At 46.3% G+C, this 22,912-nt stretch overlaps 1 protein-coding gene across 1 annotated transcript in view; it reads right to left on the reverse strand.

Annotated features, from left to right (window-relative positions):
- The window catches only part of MAN1C1 (mannosidase alpha class 1C member 1), a 41,971-nt gene that overhangs the window by 18,831 nt on the left and 228 nt on the right, over nt 1-22,912 (reverse strand). Inside the window, exons 2-3 of the mRNA XM_010723414.3 lie at nt 22,686-22,906; nt 10,084-10,180 (exon numbers count right to left, since the gene is read on the reverse strand). Coding sequence (XP_010721716.2) covers nt 10,084-10,180; nt 22,686-22,906 — 318 coding nt within the window. The remainder of the gene's footprint in view (nt 1-10,083; nt 10,181-22,685; nt 22,907-22,912) is intronic.

Consider the following 22,912-nt stretch of genomic DNA (forward strand, 5'->3'; position numbering starts at 1 on the left):
AGCCATGTATGCAACAAGGCCGCTCTGTTCCCACTCCCACCCACCCAGGGCGATCGCCATCCATCCCCTCACTTGTGAGCACTGCCACAGAAATCACAAACAAACGTTACATTAATTAACATAACGCCCATGAAAGGTGCGGAGTGGAGCGTGCTGCAGAGAGGAGGAGGCATTGTATGCATGCTGTCCCTCCTGGAGCCTCTGTGGGAACACACTGTGATGTCGGCCCAAAGAAGCCAGACTGTTCAACTGACTCTATCTCAGAGGGGACTTTAGAAACCACCCATAAAGCCCATAGCAGCTCCTTCCAGTTTGAGGTGCATCAGCTGAATAGAAGGTCTCGGGATCCCCTGCTCCCACTCTATCCCTGACTCCTTTCTGGTGCCTGCTAGCTCAGGTACCCATTAAAGCCACCAGCAGCAGGAGTTTGCAGGACAAAGCACGCTCCCAAAGATTCACTATGAGGATCAACACACGCTCAGAAGGGCAATGCTTTGGAAGACATGCATCAAATCTCAACAAACAGGCTCCCCTGACACACGCACAGGTTTTCACCCACTTGCACATCCCACAGCCTTGCTCCTTTTTCAGGCTCCCAGCAAACCCGTGTGGGGAAGAGAAAAGGAAACAACACCTTTCTTCTCAATGTGTAGTTTAAAGGGAGGCCATGAAAGGCAGTCAGAGGTGGAGAACACCAGCCCACCACCTGCCAAGCATGCAAACACCACTTACGACCTGAAAAGCACTGCAAAGCACCAAGCTGGGACTTACACCAAAGGTGGGAACTCAACTGCTGTTGCATCTGGGAACCTCCTTACAGCTACCCGTTATCAGCAAATCAAACCCACCAACTCAGGCACAAACAGACCTGTGAAACACACCCACAACGGAAACTTCACGTTTGGTCATTAGCAGATTAATGAGGGTTTACATCTGACTTGGTGAAGCTTTCAAAAACCAGCAGTTCCACACGTGTCATCCAACTGAAGCGACCACATCCCACCTGCCCGTGCTGACCAACCGTGGGACTGCTGCTGCTTGTGCTGGGAGAGGTCCAAGTGCTGCTCTCACACCACAGCAGAGCTGCTCCATTGCAAAGAGGACAGGATTAAAGTTTTTAAGAGGCAAGACAACCCGCTGTACAGAAGGCAAAGAATCACCTCCTATCAGCAGACTTTGATGTACCCTCGGCTGTTCTCTCCTTCAGCCTCACTGCAAGCTATGCAGAACAGAACACAGTCACATCAGAGACAGCCACGAGTTTTCATACAGCTTCTTGCAGCCAAGGCGAAAACCTTCAGCTCAGAACAACCTCAGTCTCCACTTCTGCACCCTACAGTGCAAGGTGAAGCACACAGCACTGCGCAGATTTAACAGCAACTTTGTGACCAAGGAGCAGAGAGCAAAGGACAAAAGTCAGGGAAGAGGGTCAGAAGTGGACTGCGAAGAAAGAAAATGACCAACAGACTGCAGGGCACTTGCAAAAGCATCCAGGATATTTTCAATGCATTCCCTTAGCACCAGGAAATAAACAGCAATTCTGACCGTGTTCAGAAAGTGGTTCACCTTTTCTGGCTGTGCTGCTGCTCCATCAGTTCCACCTGCCAAGTGCTGCCTGTAAGCGAGGCAACCTCTCAGCTTGCTGGTGTTGGACCCTGAGCCTCATCCCATCTTGTCAGCTGCCATCCCAAAAAAGCCCCATTGCACACCTGCAAGTGGGAGCAGGGCCTGTGGCCTATGGCTGCTCTAACAAGGTGTCAGTGACTCACTGAGAAGGGAAGAGAGGATACTGAGGCAACAGAGTGACTCACCAGCAACAAAGCATGATTCATTCACCTTCACCCATCCTCAGAGACTCGGTATTAAGCAGGATGGACAACAGCAGGCCCAAGGAGAAGGGACAGTTGGTGCAGCAGCTAACATTTCAGGATCTCACTCCAGAATTGCATAAAACACTCCTGCATGCTCTCCTCCCCAGGGCACTCCCAGCTCCAAAAGGCTCTCCCAGCTAACGGACATCACTTTGCAGTTGTGCATTCAGGGGTCAAACAGCAGCCATTTGCCCAAACAAGTGGTGGTGTGGTCCAATGGGGCATACAGGAAAGCTGAGTAGGGGCCTCTTTTTCAGGGAACATAAGGATGGAACAGAAGATAATGAATTAAAAGTAAAACCAGGTTGGAGGGGTCCTGGGCAGCCTGATCTAGTGGAAGGTGCCCCTGCCAGGGGCAGAGCAGAAGCAGGTTAAGGTTTCTTCCAACCCAAACCATCCTACTATCACCCTACTGTTGCAAACTGTGAGACAGATGGAAGCCCCAGCTAACCTCAGCATCACAACCACCCAGGAGGCAGAGCCAATGCACCAAGACACTACAGCAAGCCAAGAAGCTAAAGAATATTGTCTCTAAAGTGCTGGAGACAGAACCCAGGGGGCCCTGCCATGCCATGTGGCACATCATTCGTTATGAAATTTCTCAGTGAAGAAAAAACAGATCATTTCCAACAAAGCCATTTAAAATTATATATATCCATACAGGAATGTATTGTGCCAATGCTTAAAATGAAAGGTACAAATCGTGAGGAAGCCATCGTACTTCACCCTGCATATAGCAGAGTTGGGTAAGTGCTACAGGAGAGAGTGTCAAAAAGCTTTTTGCTAATTTTAATCACCAAGTTTGCAAGTGAAAGGCAAGAGGAAGAGGGGATGGAACTCAGATCAGTGCAACGCAGACCCAGATCGAAAACGAAAGGCCCCGACTCCCACTGTTCCCATGTCACATCACATTTGTCAGAACAAAAATTAGTGCTGAAATCTTGTTAGGAATAAAAATTAGGATTCAGTCCTTACCAAGTATGACAAACCTGTTAACTATTCGGGCACAGAAGACTCCAGTCATTAGTGGCTATTTATTTCCACCTCTCGGAGGGTTGGCAACGCAGGGCAAAACAAGAACGAAAAACACTGAGATCCCTTCTTCTCATCATGCTGGCGGTGAAGGCTTCAAAAGATTGAACCAGCTTTGATTAAAATCAGTGCCTTGTTAAAACAGGAGTCTGACAAGCAGCCGTCTCTGAGCGCTCCTTTTCTCGTTCCCTTTGGTTCTTTTTGAACACTGATACAGCTTGGAGACCAGACTCAACGTCTGACATCTGTATGGAGGTTTGTGCTGGCAGGGAGCTGTGGCCACACAGCGTCACAAAGGATGGAAAAGACCTCTAAGATCACCCAGTCCAACCATCCATCGACCGCCAACATCCCCTCACCAAACCACATCCCTCACTCAGTACAACATCTCGAGCACCTCCAGGGATGCTGACTCCCCCACCAGACAGCTTCTGGGTGGTGGACAAAGGCAGAATTTCTGGGGGAACCTTCGTGCAGCCTTCTACACACCTCAAGGTGATCTCAGCAACAAGGTCCACGGTGAACAGTTCCTTGGAAATGTGCTCTGCGGTGCAGATCTGCCAGTCCTCTCTGTGGGGTTGCTCTGGATCAGACAAAATGAATGGTTGGAAGCCTGGTCCTTCTGAGGTATTGATCTGTATTTAGGTCAGAGCTCCCTACCCACTCTGGACCACTCTTATTATCCACTGTTATTTTTTAACCTGTAAACCTGATAGCTGTAACACAGAGTAACTCTATTTTCTTTAAGGTGAACTAAATCTGAGCAACAAGGAAGCAGCAAAGAGAGAGAAAGGGGACATGAAATTAGTTCAAGAATTAGAAACGATCTGTTTTTTATCAGCACGTTGTCAAGCAAGCTTAAAAATGAAAGGTTCTTCAGGCCTTCAGACAACCTCATGTTTCTTTGCTTTTCAAATAAAGCACTGCACCTGTACTTCACAGAAAGGAGGAGAAGAAAATAAAGGTGTTTGGCACGAAAATGAATTGCTCATCACTGTAACAGCCCTTCAGGTAGTTACTTACTGCAGTGGAAGGAATGACATAGTAAGCATCTATTGCCAACTGATTATTAAGCATTTAATACCTGGCAGCACCCAGTTAATATTTTTCCCTTGATTTCTCCAACCACCTTTTGACATTTAGTGATCCTCCACCAACAGGTGACATCCCATCATCAGGCAACTCCAAATTCCCCAGTGCTCAAACCAAACTGTGTCTGCTTGTGAGTGCCACAGAGGAAGAAGTGGTTTGCCTGAGCCTCAGGAATATAATTCTCAATACAGAAGAGATGCTGCAAATCCACTCTCTGCGTGTATTCAGTTTCCCATGGCACAGATTCCATTGCAGGCAGACTAAGTTGGCTATGGAGAGCTCAGTGGAAAATGGAAAGCAATACTTGCTCAAATGCCCCTTTGGGAAAAGAGATTTTCTCCTTTGTTTTGGTTGTCGGTGATCCAGCAGGGATTGTTTTGGGGAAAAATTTGACAAGCAAGGAGTAATTCTGGGTAAAACAGTTCAAAGAGGTTAAAGGGAAGATGACAGCAGCAATATCAGTGGGCAAAACACTGTCAGTCTCTTCTCTTCTGGATGTTTGAAATTAATTTCAGGCTGGTTAAAGGTAACCTGATTATGTTTTATTTATTGCTTCGTCATGTACCTCCTTGAGGACATGCATCATTTTACATGAGGGGCCCCAACAGGCCTATTAAAATAAACACACACATTCTACCTGCAACTATTATCCATGAACCTTCAGAGATATAGGCAGCAGTTAATGAGCAGAGACTGCTAATTGATGTTAGAATTCAAAGGTGAGACACTTCATTGTAATAAAGGAGAAGGTGCCCTTCTACCTTCCAATCACACAGCCCAGAAAGTGTCTATGGCAGATGCACTGTGACAACACAAGAGGGAGATGATCAGAGATAAGTCAAGGTAGCACTTCCCCTCAGCAGATGAGACTCGTCCTGGAGAGGCTCTGCAAAACAGACACTGCCTTTCTGGGTAAGGCTCTAAAATCTTATAGTTTGGGTTTTCACCTACAGTCTAGGTGAAGAAACGTCGGTTCCTATAGTGTGTTCACAGAAATGCTCTGGCCCTTAACAAAGTCCCGTTGTGAGAGCATGCTTCAGAGAGATAAGAAATTGCCTCTTGCTTCAAACTTGGGTTTAATAGGATTTCTTATGCTGTTCGTTATGAAACTGAATGCAAGGATCTGCACCTGGACACCTGCTTTCAGACCAGATACTGTGAAGCTCTCATTACCGGTCATGAGATGAGCTAGGTGAGCAAGGAAAGGATCTAAATACATACTGCTTGTGAGTGCAGTGGGTCAGGAGAATGCAAATGGCCCATTACCACATCTAAGCTGATGAGCAGAAACACACGAAGCCACTTCAACTTGGAACCATCTGTCCACATTCCTTTCTTCTCCCATTAGGAGAAAGTCACACCAAGAAGTCTACAGCTGAAAGGCTCCAAATGCTCTTCAGTGTCTTACAGAACAGGATTATGTTTCAAGACAGCCCTGAAAACTGGGAAAATCCTCTGAAATAACCAGGATGCAATCCAATTGGAACACAAAATATTTCACCCAGAGGGAAGAAGAACAAAGCCTAAGGAATAAATGGTTAGACAGCACTCTGCAAAGAACGATGCCAGGACTACAGCAAATAACAAATTCAGCTCAAGTCAACGTTGTAATGTTGCAAAAGGAACAAACCTCAGGATGGGTAACTGGTGTTTGCTGCAAGTGAGACATGGAAGGGCTCTCACACACCACGCTGGTGGAGCCTCAGCTGGAACAGAAGCCAGGTCAAGAAACACATGGGCTCATGTGGAGAGTTTGGAGGGAAGCAAAAGAGCAGGAGAGCAAGGTCAGACACCAGCACGGGTCTTAAAACTAAAGCATGGAGGTAGAATGGCTCTACTGAGTTCCCAACATCCGGTATCTTAGGAATGGCTTAAGAAGGGAAAAACTAAACGTTCCTTTTCATCCTGTGATTACTCACTAAGGTGAATGGGAATTGCAGGTGAGCAGGAAACCTCGTGAAGGTGCCCTCCTGGAGATGCACCAAAGCGATGCTGAAGAAAGGAAGTGCTACACAGAATGCTTTCTGATCCCTGCAAACCCCCAAAGCTATCTTAGTGACAGAGCACATTGCAGTACAATTTTGGATGTACACAGAAGTCAGGAAATTAAAAGGGTTGGTTCCCACAGCAACCAGGATGCAGCCTGCCAAGAGAGAAGGAATGTTCCAGCCTAGTCAGAAAGCGCTAATTTTAACACCTACACAGGGCAGCTTCCACTTCCAGGTGCCTGAAGAGGGTCTCAATGAGGGCAATGCAAGTTCTCTACTCTCACCTGTCGGGAAAAGCTTGATCCTTAGTTTCCTTGATCTCGAATTATCGGCTCCTGCTTTCAGAACACAGCACAGATCTGAGTTTAGAAATCAAGGTACGACACAGAGAAATCAAGGCTGGTGTGAAGAGCATCACCTGGAATGCTGTGCTCATGGACCACGCTACTCTGCAGTGCTCACTGTCTGGTGCCTTCCTGTCCTCCAGCTCCATGAAGAAAGGGTATTCCTATGTAATCAGACACTCAAATTAAAGCACTGTGGCTAGAATTAAGCATAACTTCGGTGTCCTTAACTGCGAGGCTCTATCAGAGCAAGGATATGCTGAGCACATTTAAATTAGTATGGAAACAATCTCTGCCTTTAGAACTCTCTCACGAAACACCTTTATTTTCCAGCACTGATCTTTTTCTCATTATTTCTATTGGGAGCTGCAAATACAGTTTCGGGGTGTAGCAGGCTGGGTTTTTTGGATCATAAAACATCACAAGAAGGATGAATGATTTTACTAAGCCCTGAAAATCCTCCCAGTTTTTGCACACTGATGCCTCCAGCAAAGGCTAAGCAGTTTTCCTGAACTTACAAAAAAGAAATCCTCCCTGGTGAGAAGAACAATCTGGAGGGCTGAAAGAATATTTTTAAAAATTATAAAGGTCCTCAAATGAAAAATGCCCACCCCGACACACAGACCAACTCTGAGAACACTGAAACCTGAAAGCTGATGCCCTATGGGATGATGTAAGGAGATGATGGGCTGATCAAGAGAGGTAAGAGACTTCCCTCGTCCCAAAAGGCAGCAGAGATGAAAAACTAATAATACCAGAAATGAGAACTTGGCAAAATTATAGAAAAGGAATTTCTGCAGCAGAAACTATTTTAAATGCAATCTCCCAAAGGCAAACAGAAAGCTGTCAAGGTTTAGCAGTAATCCGGATGAGTAACCAATGAGAAGGAAACAAAGGCGGCAAGAAACTTCAGCAACAGCACGAGGAAGTGTGTGATAAAGCAGTTTAGTTCTAAGTGGGAAATCCAACACAGCAAAGCCAGGTCTGAACCTGTCTAATCTCTGCAGAACTTTCAAGAGTGAATTAAAAACAAAGAAAATAAATGGGTTTTCTGCCACACAATTTAGAGCTACCCATCCCCTCTGAATAAATGAGGAAAAACCAAACACAGGAGGATAAGATAAGAAAGCCAGAAGTCTCTGGATACTTCAAACATAAAGAGATGCCACTGAAAACATGGCTTTTAATTTTTAACTCGTTCTGCTGCTGGTGGCAACGTGTCTGCAGGTTCATGTCTGCAGGAGGAATTACACGTAGTATCTAACGACGATACTAAGATGACTAAATGTCCTCAGCACTTCTGCAAGACGTGTTCTTTCCAAGGCAGAGGAGCTGCAATGTTTGTATTCAATGCTGTATAGCATCATCACCCAGCTGGCACAGAGAGGTGCCATGGAAATACCTGGGCTGGATGCTGGATGTCAGCTCAAGCCAGCTGGAAAGGCCAACCTCCACATTGCATCTGCTGTAGGGTTGCCACCAACACCTCCATAACCCAGAGAAGCAGCAGGGCAGGCCAGCAATGCTCACTCTCAGTTGGCCGCCTTTTAATCACACGCTCAATAACTCTGCAGATGAGACAATTATTTCTGCATAATTAATGCCTGGAACGAGGCGCAAACAACACATATATGGGCAGCATTAAAAAGAGCCTCAAGACAAGCTCGTTGTATCCTTAAATATGTTCCCCAGTGAGTGAAAAAAGGAGAAAACAAACAAGAATTTGTCCCAGCCCATCCACACAGTGAGAGGGAGCTGCATCCACAGCTCCTCTGTGCTCCCCAGCATCTTGAAGAGAAGGCCCAAAGAACGTTCTCTAAGCACATCAACTCCAGAGGATTTTTTCCCTTCTGTTTTTATTTGATGCTCTATTGGCCGTTTTTCCTATTTTTTGTTTGTTTGTTTGTTTCCTTATCCTCCCTCCTGCTGTTCGGACAGATCCCAAGACGCTGTCCTACTTTCAGGCCTCATTAAACTCAAAACTGTGCTCGGGGTCAATGGGAAGTTCATTAAATTCGTGAAGGAGCACGGGATGATTAACAGCTTTACTGAGGTAATGTGAAATTTGTTCCATTTCTCAGCAAAGACAGGCCCAGATCAAACCCCTGCCATCCAAACTTTGCAGCTGCTTTCATATCCAAAGAGCTGAAGAGAGACTGCAGATGCAAACACAGATACTGGAACGTGCATCTGTGCTTTGCATCTTAGGCCAGGACTCTTCCCTCAAGTTTTGTTTTCTTTTCTCTTCTTTTCTCTTCTTTTCTCTTCTCTTCTCTTCTCTTCTCTTCTCTTCTCTTCTCTTCTCTTCTCTTTTCCAAGACTTAAATCTCAATCTTCAACTCTGAAGGGACTTGAATCTATTTGGTCCAAATCAAACGTTTTCAGGAACTGCTGAACGCAGCAAAGCAGATCTGATCTACGTCAGCCCCAGAATAAGGATGTTAATAGCAAAGGTGTTTGAAGAAGCCCACAGGGCAGGATGTGACATTAACAGTGCTTTTGTTTTTCTCCTGTTCCGACTTTTCAAATGAGCATTTCAAGCTGTAATAAACACGTAAAAGCTTTCACTATTTTGTCTTCAAGCTCTTCAGGAATTTTGACATGCTTACTAGAAAGAAGTTGCAAAGAGCTGAAGTTAATGCAAATTCTCAACTGTGGGTATTCTTGGTATGGAAAAAGAGGAAGGGAAAGGAAGAACAAACCCCAAATCACTGCTCCTGACAGAAGTGAGACTATGTAAGTGCAGCATCTGGGCACGTGCAGCCTGTGCAACACAGTGCTCACTTCCCAAATTGCATACTTCAGGCCCCCCAGCAACTGTTAACACAGCTTCCATGCAACTTACAGACACCACAACCAGATGTAATTAACTCTTCTGGTATCTCTGCAGGAACAAAAGAGACAAATGCCTCATCTGCGGCAACAGAAGGACTTGGTAGTGATGCCACAAGCAGAACCCACGGGTTTCTCCTCCCAGAGCTGTGGTTGAATTGCAGTGCAGCCCTTCTTCCTCTGCCATCTCCCCAGGGGATCTCCTCAACCAAGCAGCACTGCTGCTCTTCAAGAACACCATGGGGGACACATGAAACTATTTCCTCCTTCAGACATCCACTCACACACATCTCAAGCTCCCCTAAGCTAATGAGGCTCCTCCAGGAGGCTGCATGTCATACGACCCACATTAGAGAAGGGCTGGGACACCTGGAGAGCATCATGTCAGAATGAGCATAAGAACAGCACTGCAGTTATGCAAGTGGCTCACAAAGAAAAAAAGTACTTTGCTAAAGAGTAGAATTATGCAAGTAACCACATGGCATAAAGAGCCTGAAATATTCATTCACTCATTCAATATTTCATGGAATTCACATCTTGCTCAGCAGTGGAGCAATGACAGAAGAAACACTCAGTTTGGTCAGGTCCTGATGTGTATAAACTTAAGCAAACAGCAACAGTGACAGATTTGTACCGACTTTATGTTTTAATAAACATACAGCTTGGTTTTAACATTACTCCTGGATGTGTTTGGTGCCAGATCTGCACACAGAGATGATGCAGGTTGAGCACTTTGCTTATAGGAAGGAGATTGCCAGCAAAAAGGCACCGGCAGGGAACTCCTAGGAGCATCACTCTATAAAAATGGAAGAAGAAAGATCAAATCTGTCGCAGACACCTCACTGTATCTCTGAGGAAGGAGTGACGTGGATGTGTGACCTTAAAAACGAGACGAATTCACACTGAAATGGATGCAGAACTCACCAAACATGTTACCAATGTGGCCATTCTTAGTCAGCGGTCGCAGCTCATTCTTTCCCAGTGCATACTGCTTGTAGTTATCCCAAGCGAATTTCATCATCTGCAAAAATAAAAACTGAATTATAGCACTGAACTAAAAGTTTTCAGAACAGTTCTGGGAAGGAATGATATTTTCCCAGATGCTGCTAGAACTGGCAGCCGACGGCTCGTTAATTATAACATCCTTAATCCTCACGGAACACCGAATGAATGGGGCTGCATTCAGCACTGTGCTGAGTGGTCTCAAACTCAGCTCTCCTGGTGCATTTCTGAAGTACTGCAGTGTTTAACACACCAAGAGCCTGCTTTTACCCTACGCCATGCAAACCAAGCAGGAATTTTGTAAACGTGCCTCAGGCTCTCAATGGTCAGTGTGTACTGGAGGAGCACTGGCGTTCTGGAATGGTAATTAAAATGGGCTAAAAATGGAAGGCTGAACCTGATGGACACCTAAATACAGAGATTTCATTTCTGAGCTTTCACATTTCTTTATGATACTGACAACAAAAGTCAATTGAGGTGTAAACCCACCCAACCCCTGCCCTCCTGACAGCAGTGACATGTACAGCTTTGGCAAAGAGGGACACAATGTGATCAATACTGAGCAAGCAGAAAACTAAAATGGTCTTTAAGGACTGCAGAGCAGCTTTCCTTCTATTAACAGAGCACCTTCACAAGGAAGAAAGGAGAAATCCAGGGCATTTGGGCATCTCCCTGTCAAAACTCAGAAGTGTTTTCTTACCAGAGGCCTGCAGATGGGCTGGGTGTTTTCTGAGGACCCCTTCCAACTCAAGCAACTCCTTCTGGGCTATATGAGCCATCCTGCCCACGCTCAGCACATGAACCTTCCCTGGAGGACTGCAAGGTTTGTGTGTGTTCCAACACACGCACCAGCACAGCTTTTCCTCTCCTCCTGCCCCTTTGGCTTCATCTCTCGTTGGAAAAAATTAAACCTCTCTTCAGCTAGGAGAGACCAGGATTTGTCAGCTTTTAAGGACTGCTTCAAATAAAGCTCCCTTTTATAACACAGCCCAGCTCTGAGCAAGTTCAGCCCCAGCATCTCACTGACCCACGTATTCTTTGATTCAGATAGCAAAGGGAAGAAGGCAGCTTCAGAAAACCAACTACATTCTTCTCCAGCATCACTCAACAAAGTTAAAGAGTCTTCCAAAATCCTTCGGGCAAACAGGAAACGTGAGAGAACACAACAGTTTAAAACAAACCTTGGAGTGATGCTGCCCAGCAGCTGTAACAGCATTCACTGCTTTATTTCAGGACCAGAATACACAGGTTACTTCAGTCTGAGGTTCTCATTGTCATTTCAGCTCTTGCATTTGTCCTTCTCTCTGGCTGTGCGTTCTACAAACCCAACACAGCCTCAGGCACAGCCCTCCCTCATCAGCACACGCACAGAACGCCCATCTCCAGGTTTCATAGCAGAATTCCACTCAGCTGGTGACGTGAACTCATGGAAAACACGCACTGATGGACAACATTCAGACTGCCACGCTGCCAGGAGAAGGAATGGGGGACAAACCAAGTCAGCCTGGGCTCTGAGCACTCACAGGGGGTGTGAATCAGTCGCTCACATTCACTGCCCCGAGGAAAAGAAGTAATGGTGGGGAAAGGAAGAAACCCTCCATAAAATGCACTTGAATATACACCAACCATCTGCCTCAGGATATTCATTTCATTTCCTATAGATCTGGTTGGTTTTTGGTTGTTTTTTTTTCTTCAGTGGCAGCACTATTCTAAATGGGGAGTTTTCTTTCTTTACCATCATAACAGAACCAATCTGTAAGGATTGTAAGTGTGACCCTGGACTCAGCTTCATACTGCAGCTTTCTGCAGGAAAGTTGTTTTGTTTTTTTCCATAGAAATGACTGACGGGGCTTGCAGACAAGAAAGGAAATAGGTGGGCAATCTTTTGGGGTCATTTTTCTTCTAAATCAGAGCCCAGGGAGGACTCACCCTTCCCGCACATGGACAGGATGTGGAAACGACTACTTTGCTGCACAGAACTCCTCACACTGTAATTCTGAGTCAGCATCATTTTAAGCCAAGTAGGAAATTTCAAATTATTTCCTTCCCTCGCCAGTTCTAACCCCTTCATTTGAGAAGGTCAGAAGGCTCTTCCTCAAAGCACACAGTGAGCCCAAGCTGCGTTTTTCAGGTACAAAAAGTCCCACTATGAAATGGTTCCCTGGGCTGTGCTGGCTGTAGTGCCTTCAACCTTCCTGCCCTGTTCTGTCCCGCACTGCTGATCAGGCACACAGAGATGGATGAGGCTGGATGTGCTGCCTACTCGTACTAAGGGGCTGTCAGTTTTCCTTTGCTCACTGCTTTTTAACCCCATGCATTGGAGAGGCAAGATGCACAACACTGTGCTTTCATTTTCCAGGATCCAGCTTTCACTTTGCGACCAAAGTGACCCAGAAGCAGCAATTGGAGAAGTTAAAAAGCACAAAAGCATCTGTGTCATTCTGCTCCTTCTGCTTTCTGCAGTTGTCTTTCCATTCCAAATTCAGGAGTACATCTTCCAAACCACCAAAGAGATTCATCACGTTTATAGAAGTGGGGACTTCATGTTTCTAAGCTGTATGGGGGACTGAGATGTGTTTTGCAGGATTTTTTTCCTGCCAAGTCTCTAAGCATCAAGCTGAAACAGAAGGGGATGGAGCTGAGATGTGCAAGATGGAAAACTGCATGGTACATCCTCGTAAACAAGGCATATTTTATGCCTTTCTAATCATGATAGATCACCATACATCAGCATTAACATGATGCCATTTTAGATGTGAAAAAAGGCACCAGAACCACGAATATCACAGAGACTGATCTGTAATTTTAGGTTCTGTTCTTACTATGCTGCCTGCCATCTAACAGGCAGTAGTCCCAGCTTTTAGCTGATTTATTGCAGAAGCTTCCAGAATCATCAGAGAATGGCTGGGGGTGGAAGAGACCTCCAAAAATCGCCTTGTGCCAACCCCCAGCTCTAGGCAGACACCTTCCATTAGGTTGCCCATCCAACACCCCATCCAACCTGGCCCTGAACACTTCCAGAGATGGGGCATCAGCAGATCCCCTGGGCAGCCTGCTCCAGCATCACACCATCCTCACAGAGAGGAGTTTCTTCCCAACATCTAACCTAAACCCACCCTCTTTCAGCTTTTCTTTCCTTCTCTGCAGCTGCAGGAAGGCCAGTTGTCACACCAGCTCCAAACCCAGGACCTGCTCTTTCCTATTTCCTCCCCATCTTCCTGCCAGCTGCCCCACAGCCCTGCTCAAACCCTGCTATACAATGTCAAATAGATTCAACTGGGTTAAAAAGATCATTTGACTGATGACAACAGTCAGATTCATAGAATCCTTAGAGTGGGAAGGGACCTTTAACAGCCATCTAGTTCCCTAGCCATGAGCAGGGACATCCACAGCCCCATTAGGTTGCTCAGAGAACATCCAACCTAGCCTTGAAAGTCTCCAGGGACCACTTTTATCTGCTGTTTTTTCAGTATTACTTCCGAGTTTAAAATACCCACATAAAAACCACGTTGGAACACTAGAAGGCAGCTAGAATTTATCTGCAAATCTGCAACAAAGCTGAGCTACCTCTCAGACAGCTGCTTTTGCCATCGTTCTACCCAGCTTTTCCTTAAACACAAGCTAAATCCTCACGTTTCCATAACCAGAGCCCCAACCTGAGCACACAACTGCAGCCAGGTGCTCCAGCTCCTCCTAACAGCTTCAACAGCACAACTCAAACCCTTCTCCACCGAGGGACATTTATCTGCCTATCATTTCACGTTGGATGGTAAACAGATATTCTATTTTATTTGTTAAGTCAGGACAAAGGCAAGGCCAGCAGGCTGCTCTGCCCTGGAAGAAAGGGAGAACAGCACAGAGTAGCCCAGTGCTGTTACTGTCAGCAACAAGGACAGAAATAGAACTCAAGAGTCTCTTCCTGACGCACAGCTTCTGCTGCTAGGAAAGCTGAATGGGAGAGAGAACAGAAAAACAGAACCAAACTAGCTCCTAATTAAACTCTTAATGCAACTAGATTTAACCATGTCAAGAGGGAAGAAAAAATAATAATCATTTGATGGGACTATCTCAGGCATTAAGACCCAGCTGGATCCAGCTGCATCTAAATCTGGAAGCATCTCAGCAAGAGCAGCTGATTCTGCAGTTACAGTCCCTTAACGAGGTGCTGGGCTGTGAGAGGATGACAATGGGTTTGAAAACAAATTTGCAAGCCTGGACCAAAGCACAGGGCACTGTACAGAGAGGAGAAAAGCTGTAGTCTCATTTTCTTCACTTTACAGAATCAAAGCTTGTAAGAAAGTCCACCAGGAACAAAAGTTACTTGTGCTCTTGGCCCTTCCAATAGCACCAGCTTATTTCCTCCAAGCTTCTACAACAGATCAAACACCTGATATTCCACAATGCAATCAAAGCTGATGCTGTAATAACAAAGGCAAACTTTGTTTATGAGGGTGGATGGTGAGAGGACAAGGGGGAACGGTTTTAAGCTGAGACAGGGGAGGTTTAGGTTGGATATTAGGAGGAAGTTTTTCACCCAGAGGGTGGTGAGGCACTGGAACAGGTTGCCCAAGGAGGCTGTGGATCCCCATCCCTGCAGGCATTCAAGGCCAGGCTGGATGTGGCTTTGGGCAGCCTGGGCTGCTGGTTGGTGACCTGCACACAGCAGGGGGTTGAAATTAAATGCTCGTTGTGGTCCTTTTCAACCCAGGCCGTTCTATGAAAAATAGCAGTGATGAAGATTCCTCTGGCCCTACACTTAGGCTGCTGCTCAGACACTTGCTGTCAGGATGTCAGAGAACTCGCATGAGATCGCACTCTGTGATGTACAATTTGCACCCAGAGGAACCAACTCTCTTAGTTGTGCCCATCTGGAGCACAACAAAATGCTTTCAGAGGCAGAAGATAGCAGAATGCATAGAAGTAACAGCAGAAAGCAGGACATCCGTTACCAAGAGGGTATTTTAAATTGTGAGAACATACCTATGAGCCACACCACACTGTGCAATGCTTCCCTGTGATGCTAGGCTCAGGAATTACTGCGTGTGCTGCTGTTTCCAAGAGGAAAGGTGCCATATATCCACATGAATGCATACAGACTTTCATGCACAAAGAGGCATAGCAAGCAAATGTTTTGCCCAGCACTACTGCAACGTCAGAAACCATTACCTTTACAGGCTAATGTGATGCTTCACCTCACAAGCTTATTTTGCTAACAGTCACGTGTCAGGAGATGCCTGTCAAACAAGCAACGATTATTTCCACTGCTGCTGCTGGGGTGGATGTACGAAAGCAGGCAGGCAGAACCCAAAAGTGAGCAATGTGCTTTGTGTGATGATGTTACTTGGGTTTCTTTTTAACTATAGGTTGGACCGTTCGGTAATGGCTTTTCTTAGTGACTACTACTTCATTCCAGCATGCTTTGAGGAATACCTGAGCACTGAGTTAGGCAGTAATTGTACTTCTACAAATGTCACCTTGAAGTTCCCCTCCAGAGCTCTCTGCATGCAGTACAAGTCATGCAGGAACCCCCCAGCCCTGTGCTGTACCCGCAGGCTGCCCTAAGGCTTCCTACATCTCAAGTTCATCTCTTCACACACACAAAGTCTTCCTAAATCCCAGTTACACGCAAAGACTACAAATTCTCTTCAGAAGTGACCAACATTCCAGATGGATTATGTACAACGAGCAGCTGAACCAAGCCAGAATCCATCTGCTCCTCACCAAGTATCCCCACATTTGTGGGCAAGGTGGGTGGAACCACAAACACTGAGCAAGACTGCTTTTCCAGACATGCATTACAACAAGGCAAGCCATTTTCACGTTCCCTAAAGACACCATCTGAAAGAGATTCTCATTTCTGGAGAGACAGAGCCCAAGGGGATGCTCTAAAAGATGCTGCTGCCATCACTAATCAAAAATGGGCAGATTGCAAGGGAAAAAAATGGCAGGGATGCTTTTTTTTCCTTTCTAGAAGGAAAATAATAAAACTAACAAAAAAAACCAAACTCATCTGTAGAAGGTACCGGGCTGTCTGTTGGACAGCCTGGGGGACAGATGTCAAACAGACAAATTACAAAAAGAAACAGAAAACACAAGGCTTTGTACTCCCGAGCTTTGGATGTGCGACCACAACTGGCGTGCGTTGTTGGTATGGAATATAATTGCCACCAGAATGACTGAACAGGGGCCAGCATCTGTGCATAAATCTGCCCCTGAGCCATACTGAAGTCAGTCAATAAAGCCTTCGTTGCCCACAGCAAAAATATCCATATAGTCACTGTGAAGCATGGTTATGAAAATTACAGTGCGCCAGAAGGCTCTGAAATCAGCAGCCCAGAGCTCTAGTGCAGCTGAAGCCAACATATCCAAAGTGTTTTCATAAAAAGTGAAGCCCATCCTTACAATTTAGCACATCCTCTCTCAGGAAGAGGAGATTCTCAGCTTGGGACACAACAAAACGCTTTTGAACAGGAAAGAGGTGGAAGTCAGCATAGGGAGCCAGGTGATAAACAGAACTGATTTACACCACAGCTTGAAGCAGAGTCTCAGCCAATGACAATCTAAAATAACTGAACCTTTCACACCCTTTAATCAGGAAACGCAAATCACAGCTTTGAATGGAGCTTTGATCCACGCTGTAAGAAAGGAGTCCTTCTACATTGAGGGAAAAAAAAAAAAAAAGGTTAGCACAGTCACAGGTTCACTCAATGGCTCAACACACATTTCATTATTTCCATTTCAGGACCAAGTATTTGATCTTTCCTCCCAGCACTAGCAAGTTGTGAATTGCTTGACACACAAATGACTCAGAAGCCCAAAATGCACAGAGTCATAAGCAGATGAGAGAGCTGAAGGAGGAAAGAAAAAAACCAAAGGGTAAATACAAGAGGTACCCTGCATCACTGCACACAATGTTCTGCACTGGGAGAACTGACACAGGAGCAGAAGAAACGTGTTTGAAAACTGTCTTCGTCTCAGCCCAACCACTGGAAAAGGAGAGAAGAGGGAAGTGCAGAGCTGCTGGCACACCTGGTGCTTTATCTCACTATGGGATGGCTTAACAGGAGAGACTGGGAGAAGAGTTGAGTTTCATCATCTCTTGCTTGATCACCTGCTGTCCATCTGTCTTTGCAGTCCTTGCTCAGAGGGACAGATTGAAGTGTTGCCGTCCTCCTCCCCTTCCAAGAGCTACTTGTGATTTGAACTTCTGAAGAGAGGAACAGAGCAATTCTTAAGCATTAAGTAGTCAGTAGAGATTAGTCCAATGATTTATCAAAGGTAATAGCTAATAAAACGTACAAGAAACTCAGTCACAGCCTTCCTATAGCCTCTTGTACAAAAGTACTTGAAGAAATTCTTGAACCACGGTAGCAAGTTGATTAGCCAGAAGCTGATAAACTCTTTCAAGAGACCCTCAGTGAACAATAAATCACACAAATGAGCTCACAAAGACTGGATCTTTAATAGAAACAGAGTTGGTGGAGTGGATGTTAGAATGCTGCTGGCAGGATAAGAGGAATCACTTACACACAGCCTCCCATCACAAGAGGGACCAGAATTTGGCCCCAGCACCATTCCAACACTGCCTCAGTCAGCTGTCACATGAGCATCATTAACTCAGCAGGCAACGACTTCCTGGTTGTTGGAAGGCTCACAACACTCAGAACAAATGTCTGATAGATAAGATAATCAAACGCAATTATGACGTTTCAAGACTGAGGAACCTTAATGTGGAAAGTAAGGCTTTCAAGAAAGCCAAAACAGCACCAAAAAATCACGTTAATGCAATTAGAGAAATCAACCTGTTCTGAAGCACTGCACAGACACTATTATGGCTCCAATTCTAAGCACAGACTGCCCAGAGCCATCTTGCTCCATAAATGTGTGGGAGTTAGGTCACTGATTTCTGTAGATGCTCTTAGAGAGGAGACGTCCTCTGGGAGGAACTGACCGTACAGCCTCACTGTACAGCATCACCCCATGCAAGTATGCAAGTGCTGTGGGAGAGAGAAATGCTGTAGAATTTCAGACTCTCTTCCATCAATTACTCTTTGCAGCTTTGCTCTTGCATCATTCTACACACTAACAAACAAAAAGAAAAAAACACAACAGCTGAAGGAGCACCTGACAGCAACACATTGCCCTCTTTTACGTTCTTCGGCGGTGAGGAAGGGAATGCTGCTCAGGACTGTCAGAACCACACATTGGAAAGGCAGCAAAGCAACAGCAAATCGCTTCCCATCAAAATGCAAGTCCTGAGAACGTTTCTATTTTTGTCAATTACCTCTAGTGACAAACTGTCAAGATATTTGCGTTTAGAAGACTGATCTACCTTAGTATGTGCTTGCTAATCTGCAGCGATGCAGAATAACTGCGTGCATGGGCTCTGACAGCTTTCTCTCCCCTGGGATCTGATTATCAAAAGCAAACACATCTTTAGAGCAGCGTTAAAAGAGGCCAGCAGACAGCAAGGGGAGGCAAATGCAGGTGAGGACGAGAAGAAAAGCCAGGATGAAAGGACTTGCTGCGTAAAACAAATGGGTTTCAGTATTACCAGTCCTGGAGGACATGAAGGCACGTGTCAAACCCTAGAGCACTACTCCAGAGGAGTAGAAAAACTGACCAAATTTGGCATATCTCCCCATTCCAAAGGGACAAAGGACACTGCCAGGTTAAAGTATGAGGTATGTTCTGACATCAGACAAAGAAACTTTCCTCTTGTACCTGAAGAGTAAAAGAATCATTAAATCGACTTCACCATTCACATTTTTTTTCCTCCATCTTCATGACTGGAAGAAAGGCAGCTTGTTCCAGTGCATCCACAGACACTTTCTGGTCCAGCTGCTTGCAGTGGTTGCTCTTAAGCACTAGATGGTATTAACAGGGTTGGTATAAAAATACTTTACAGTAATGCTGTTCTCTCTCCCCACTGCTTCCTCACCTACGAGACGCACAGGAGCAGGACTGCAGGAAACAGTCTGCTCTGCTTCATCCATCATCAGCAAAACTGTCAGCTCAGTTCCAACAGCAAAACCTTTATTACTTGTTATGATGCGAAAGGCAGAAACCACACAGTATGATTTTCCCAGATCTGAGGCCGAGTTTGCAGTGGCGGCAGTTGGAGGGGAAATCATTCTGACTTTTCACTGAAGCAATTTGATCTGAAAATTGTTGAGAGTGAATAAATATGGAATCCCACTGTGGCGTTTCTGCAGTCACTTTCTGACTACAAACAGCCTGTTGTTGTTGTTGTCTTTTGAATACCAGTTATTAGCTGGTTTTTGGCACGTGCTATTGACACGTATGATGTACAATCCCCTCTGAAGCCATGCACGACTGATTACAGAACTAACACATTTTCAGACATCAGTTTAAGAGGTGAATAATCAAAGACCTCTTCAAAATTTCCCAACCTCCAAGGTGGGGAGATGGTTATTTGCTTCTATTGAAGTTTTCTGCAAGAGTGCCCACCTCACTCAGCTGCCCACAGTCACACACAGCTGCACCTCCCAGGCACTCTGCCAGGTGACCAGCAACCTTTTGCAGAAAATAGTCTGTGCAATACAGGTGCTTTCATTTTCCTTCTCAGGAAAAACAACTGCTTATTGATGCCAGACTTGTCTTTAACAAGACAAATTGAACCTAAGAAGCCTACAACTCTGCTAAGTTACCCTCCAGTGCAAACGAGAACACTTACATGCACATGTCAGCTCAGCTAATTGCAGTACTTTCTCCTAACAGGGCTTCAACACCTCATTTAAACTTACTAATCTACTTCCTCTCCATTCTGTACCACTATTAAAAACACAGCACTCAAAGCACAGAGTCAAAGAGGATACGTACCCCCTACTCAGAATCAATCTGCAGACAGCTCTGCTGCTCCTACTGCTGCCTGGAGCTCTCCCAGACAGCAGCCAAGTAGAAGATGCTGCAGAGGTGAATTTTACGCTCCAGACAACATTATATTTTAAGCAGAATGAAATCTAGCAGTAACACATTAGTTGGCAGTTTACACATAGCCTCAACACTACAACCACATCCTCTTCTTTGGTAGAGCACCAAGAAGTTTAGGCGTGGGGTGGTGAGGAGGACATTCTTAAATCACATCATTATCCAGCTTGGAAAAGACCCTTAAGATCATCAAGTCCAACCATCACCCATCGCTACCCAGTTTGCTAAACCATATCCTTGAGCACCGTGGCCACACGTCTCTTGGGTGGACTCCAGCACCTCTTTGGGCAGGCTGCTCCAACACCTGAGCACCCATTCTGCAAAGAAATCTTTCCTGATACCCAAAGCAAAGCTCCTTGATGCAATCTGAAGCTGTTTCATTGGGTCTTGATAAATGAGAAAAGGGACCAAACCCCTCCTTGCTGCATTACTGATGAATTCCCAGGACTTCTTGCATCACAGCTTTGTGCCTGTCCATGACTTTGATTTATAACAACATGTTCTGGAGACAGTAACACAGTAACCTAACACGTACTTACTTTTTTTTTTTTTTTGTCTATAAATTACCCTGCTCCTCTAACACAGAATTGCTCTTCCAGCAATTTGAACACATTTCCTGCATATTTCCTGTGCCCAAAGCTTCATCATCACATTTCATTTCCTCCTGAAGAAATACTATCAGAATACCTTTAATCAATGAGTTTTTATCTTAATCACACGTGTGCGTGGCTGCACTCTTCAGTTCAATGGACTAGAATAACCTGATGGAAGTTTTCAGTAGCCTTAAGTCATTATGCCTGTTCATCTCAAGCCAGAATGGGAATGCTGGAATTGGATATCGGTAAGAAATCTACAGAGGAAAGAGAAACAAGAACAAGCATGCATTATCACTTTCTTTTTTTTTCTTCCCCTTTTCCCCCACTGTGGTGAAAAAACAGAATCTATAGTTCTTGGTAAACTGGGTCACGGATTGCAGTGCAATGTCTGTAAGGCTGCCAGGCTTTTACGCACCAAATGTGGGCACGGGGCCAAGCTCTCCCCTCCATCACACCCACGTCACCCTGCTGACGATGGTACCAGCCTCGTCGGGGTCTGAACGAGCACAGATTCAGGACTGCAAGCATTGCCTTGAGGACAACTCCATCAGTACCAAGCGACAGAACAGCCTACAGGACAGTCAGCCTCAAGCCTTATTGAATCACAGACTGTCTGAGGTTGGAGGGAATCTTAAAGATCATCTAATTCCAACCCCTGCCATGGGCTGGGTGCACCCCACCAGCTCAGGCTGCCCAGGATTCCATCCCATCCATTCCATGGCCTTGAGTGCCTCCAGGGATGGAGCATCCACAGCTCTGGGCAGCAATGCCAGCGCCTCACTGCCCTCTGAGTAAGGAATTTCTTCCTAACACCAAACCGAAATCTCCCATCTTTCAGTTTAAAGCCATTCTCACTTGTCCTGTCACTATCAGACTGTGTAAGTCAGTCCCCCTCCTGCTTGTACTCCTTTCAATACTGCAGAGGCCACAGCGAGGTCCCCCTACAGCCTCCTCATCTCCAAGCTAAACAAGCCTAACTCCCTCAGCCTTCCTTCATAGGAGGTGCTCCAGCCCTCTGATCATCTTCCTGGCATCCTCTGGACCCGCTCCAACAGTTCCATATCCCTCCTGTGCTGGGGGCCCAGAAATGGGCACAGTACTGCAGATGGGGCCTCACGAAGGCAGAGCAGAGGGTAAATCCTCCCCTGCCCATTGCCACCCCTCTGCTGATGCAGCCCAGGGTACTGTCAGCCTTCCGGGCTGCAAGCACACACTGCTGGCTCACATCCAGCTTTTCCCCCACCAGAACCCCCACATCCTTCTCCGCAGGGCTGCTCTCAAGGAGCTCATCTCCCAGCAAAGCCTTTTCTCCATGACCACGAAGGCGCATCCATCTGCACATCCCCACAGTCGGGCACAGTTCCATCATCTCCCACCAGCTTTCACGTTTTCAAACACCACATCTCGGGTGGGAACCTCTTCAACAACCACACAAGCACTTCTCATTTTTTTCCCTGGCATAACACTAAAGCTGAAATCTCCCTTTTGCCTGAATTCAGTGCTTTCCAGCCTCACGCTATTACATTACCCTACGTTACCCTAAGACCAAGAGGTGTGTGTGTGTACACAAACATCACACCTGCCAACATGTCACGGGAGCAGCCCACAGGCAGAGATGCTCTCCCTTCCCTAACTCATCATCCTCCCTAGATGGAGAATGGAGAAGTGAAGGTGATGGGGACTGGTTTGGGAACTGCAAGATGAGAGATGTGAGGAGCGTGGGCTGACAAGGGGTGATCAGGACAGGACTGTGAGGGGATGGATGGAGTGAGTGAGAGGGGCAGGGCTGTGAGTGGGACAACGCAGCTGTGAGGTGAGGAGGAAGCCTGATGGAGGAGAAGGAGGAGAAGCAAGGCTGTGAGGGTGCCCATGGCAGGGGGATGAGGGGTAGGAGCCAGCACAGGGGACACGAGGCTCTGAGGTGAGGGCAGGGCTGGGGTACGATGCTGCGAGGAGAGCGGTTCGTGCAGTCCTCACCTCTTTGATCTTCATCTTTCGGGCTCGGGTGTCGGGGTCCTGGTCGGGCCGCTCGCCCCGCACCGGGTGCCGAAGGCTTTGACGGAACCGCTCATAGTCGAAGTGGAACGGAGCTCTCGACTCGCGGGGAGCCCCGGTGCCGACCTCGGCCGGGCGTTCGCCATCGGGTCCCTGCGGGCGGGATGCCGGGGCCGTGTGTGCCGCCGGGGCGGCGTTGCGGGCTCGGA

Source organism: Meleagris gallopavo, chromosome 25 (assembly GCF_000146605.3).
Source record: "Meleagris gallopavo isolate NT-WF06-2002-E0010 breed Aviagen turkey brand Nicholas breeding stock chromosome 25, Turkey_5.1, whole genome shotgun sequence".
NCBI lineage: Eukaryota > Metazoa > Chordata > Aves > Galliformes > Phasianidae > Meleagris > Meleagris gallopavo.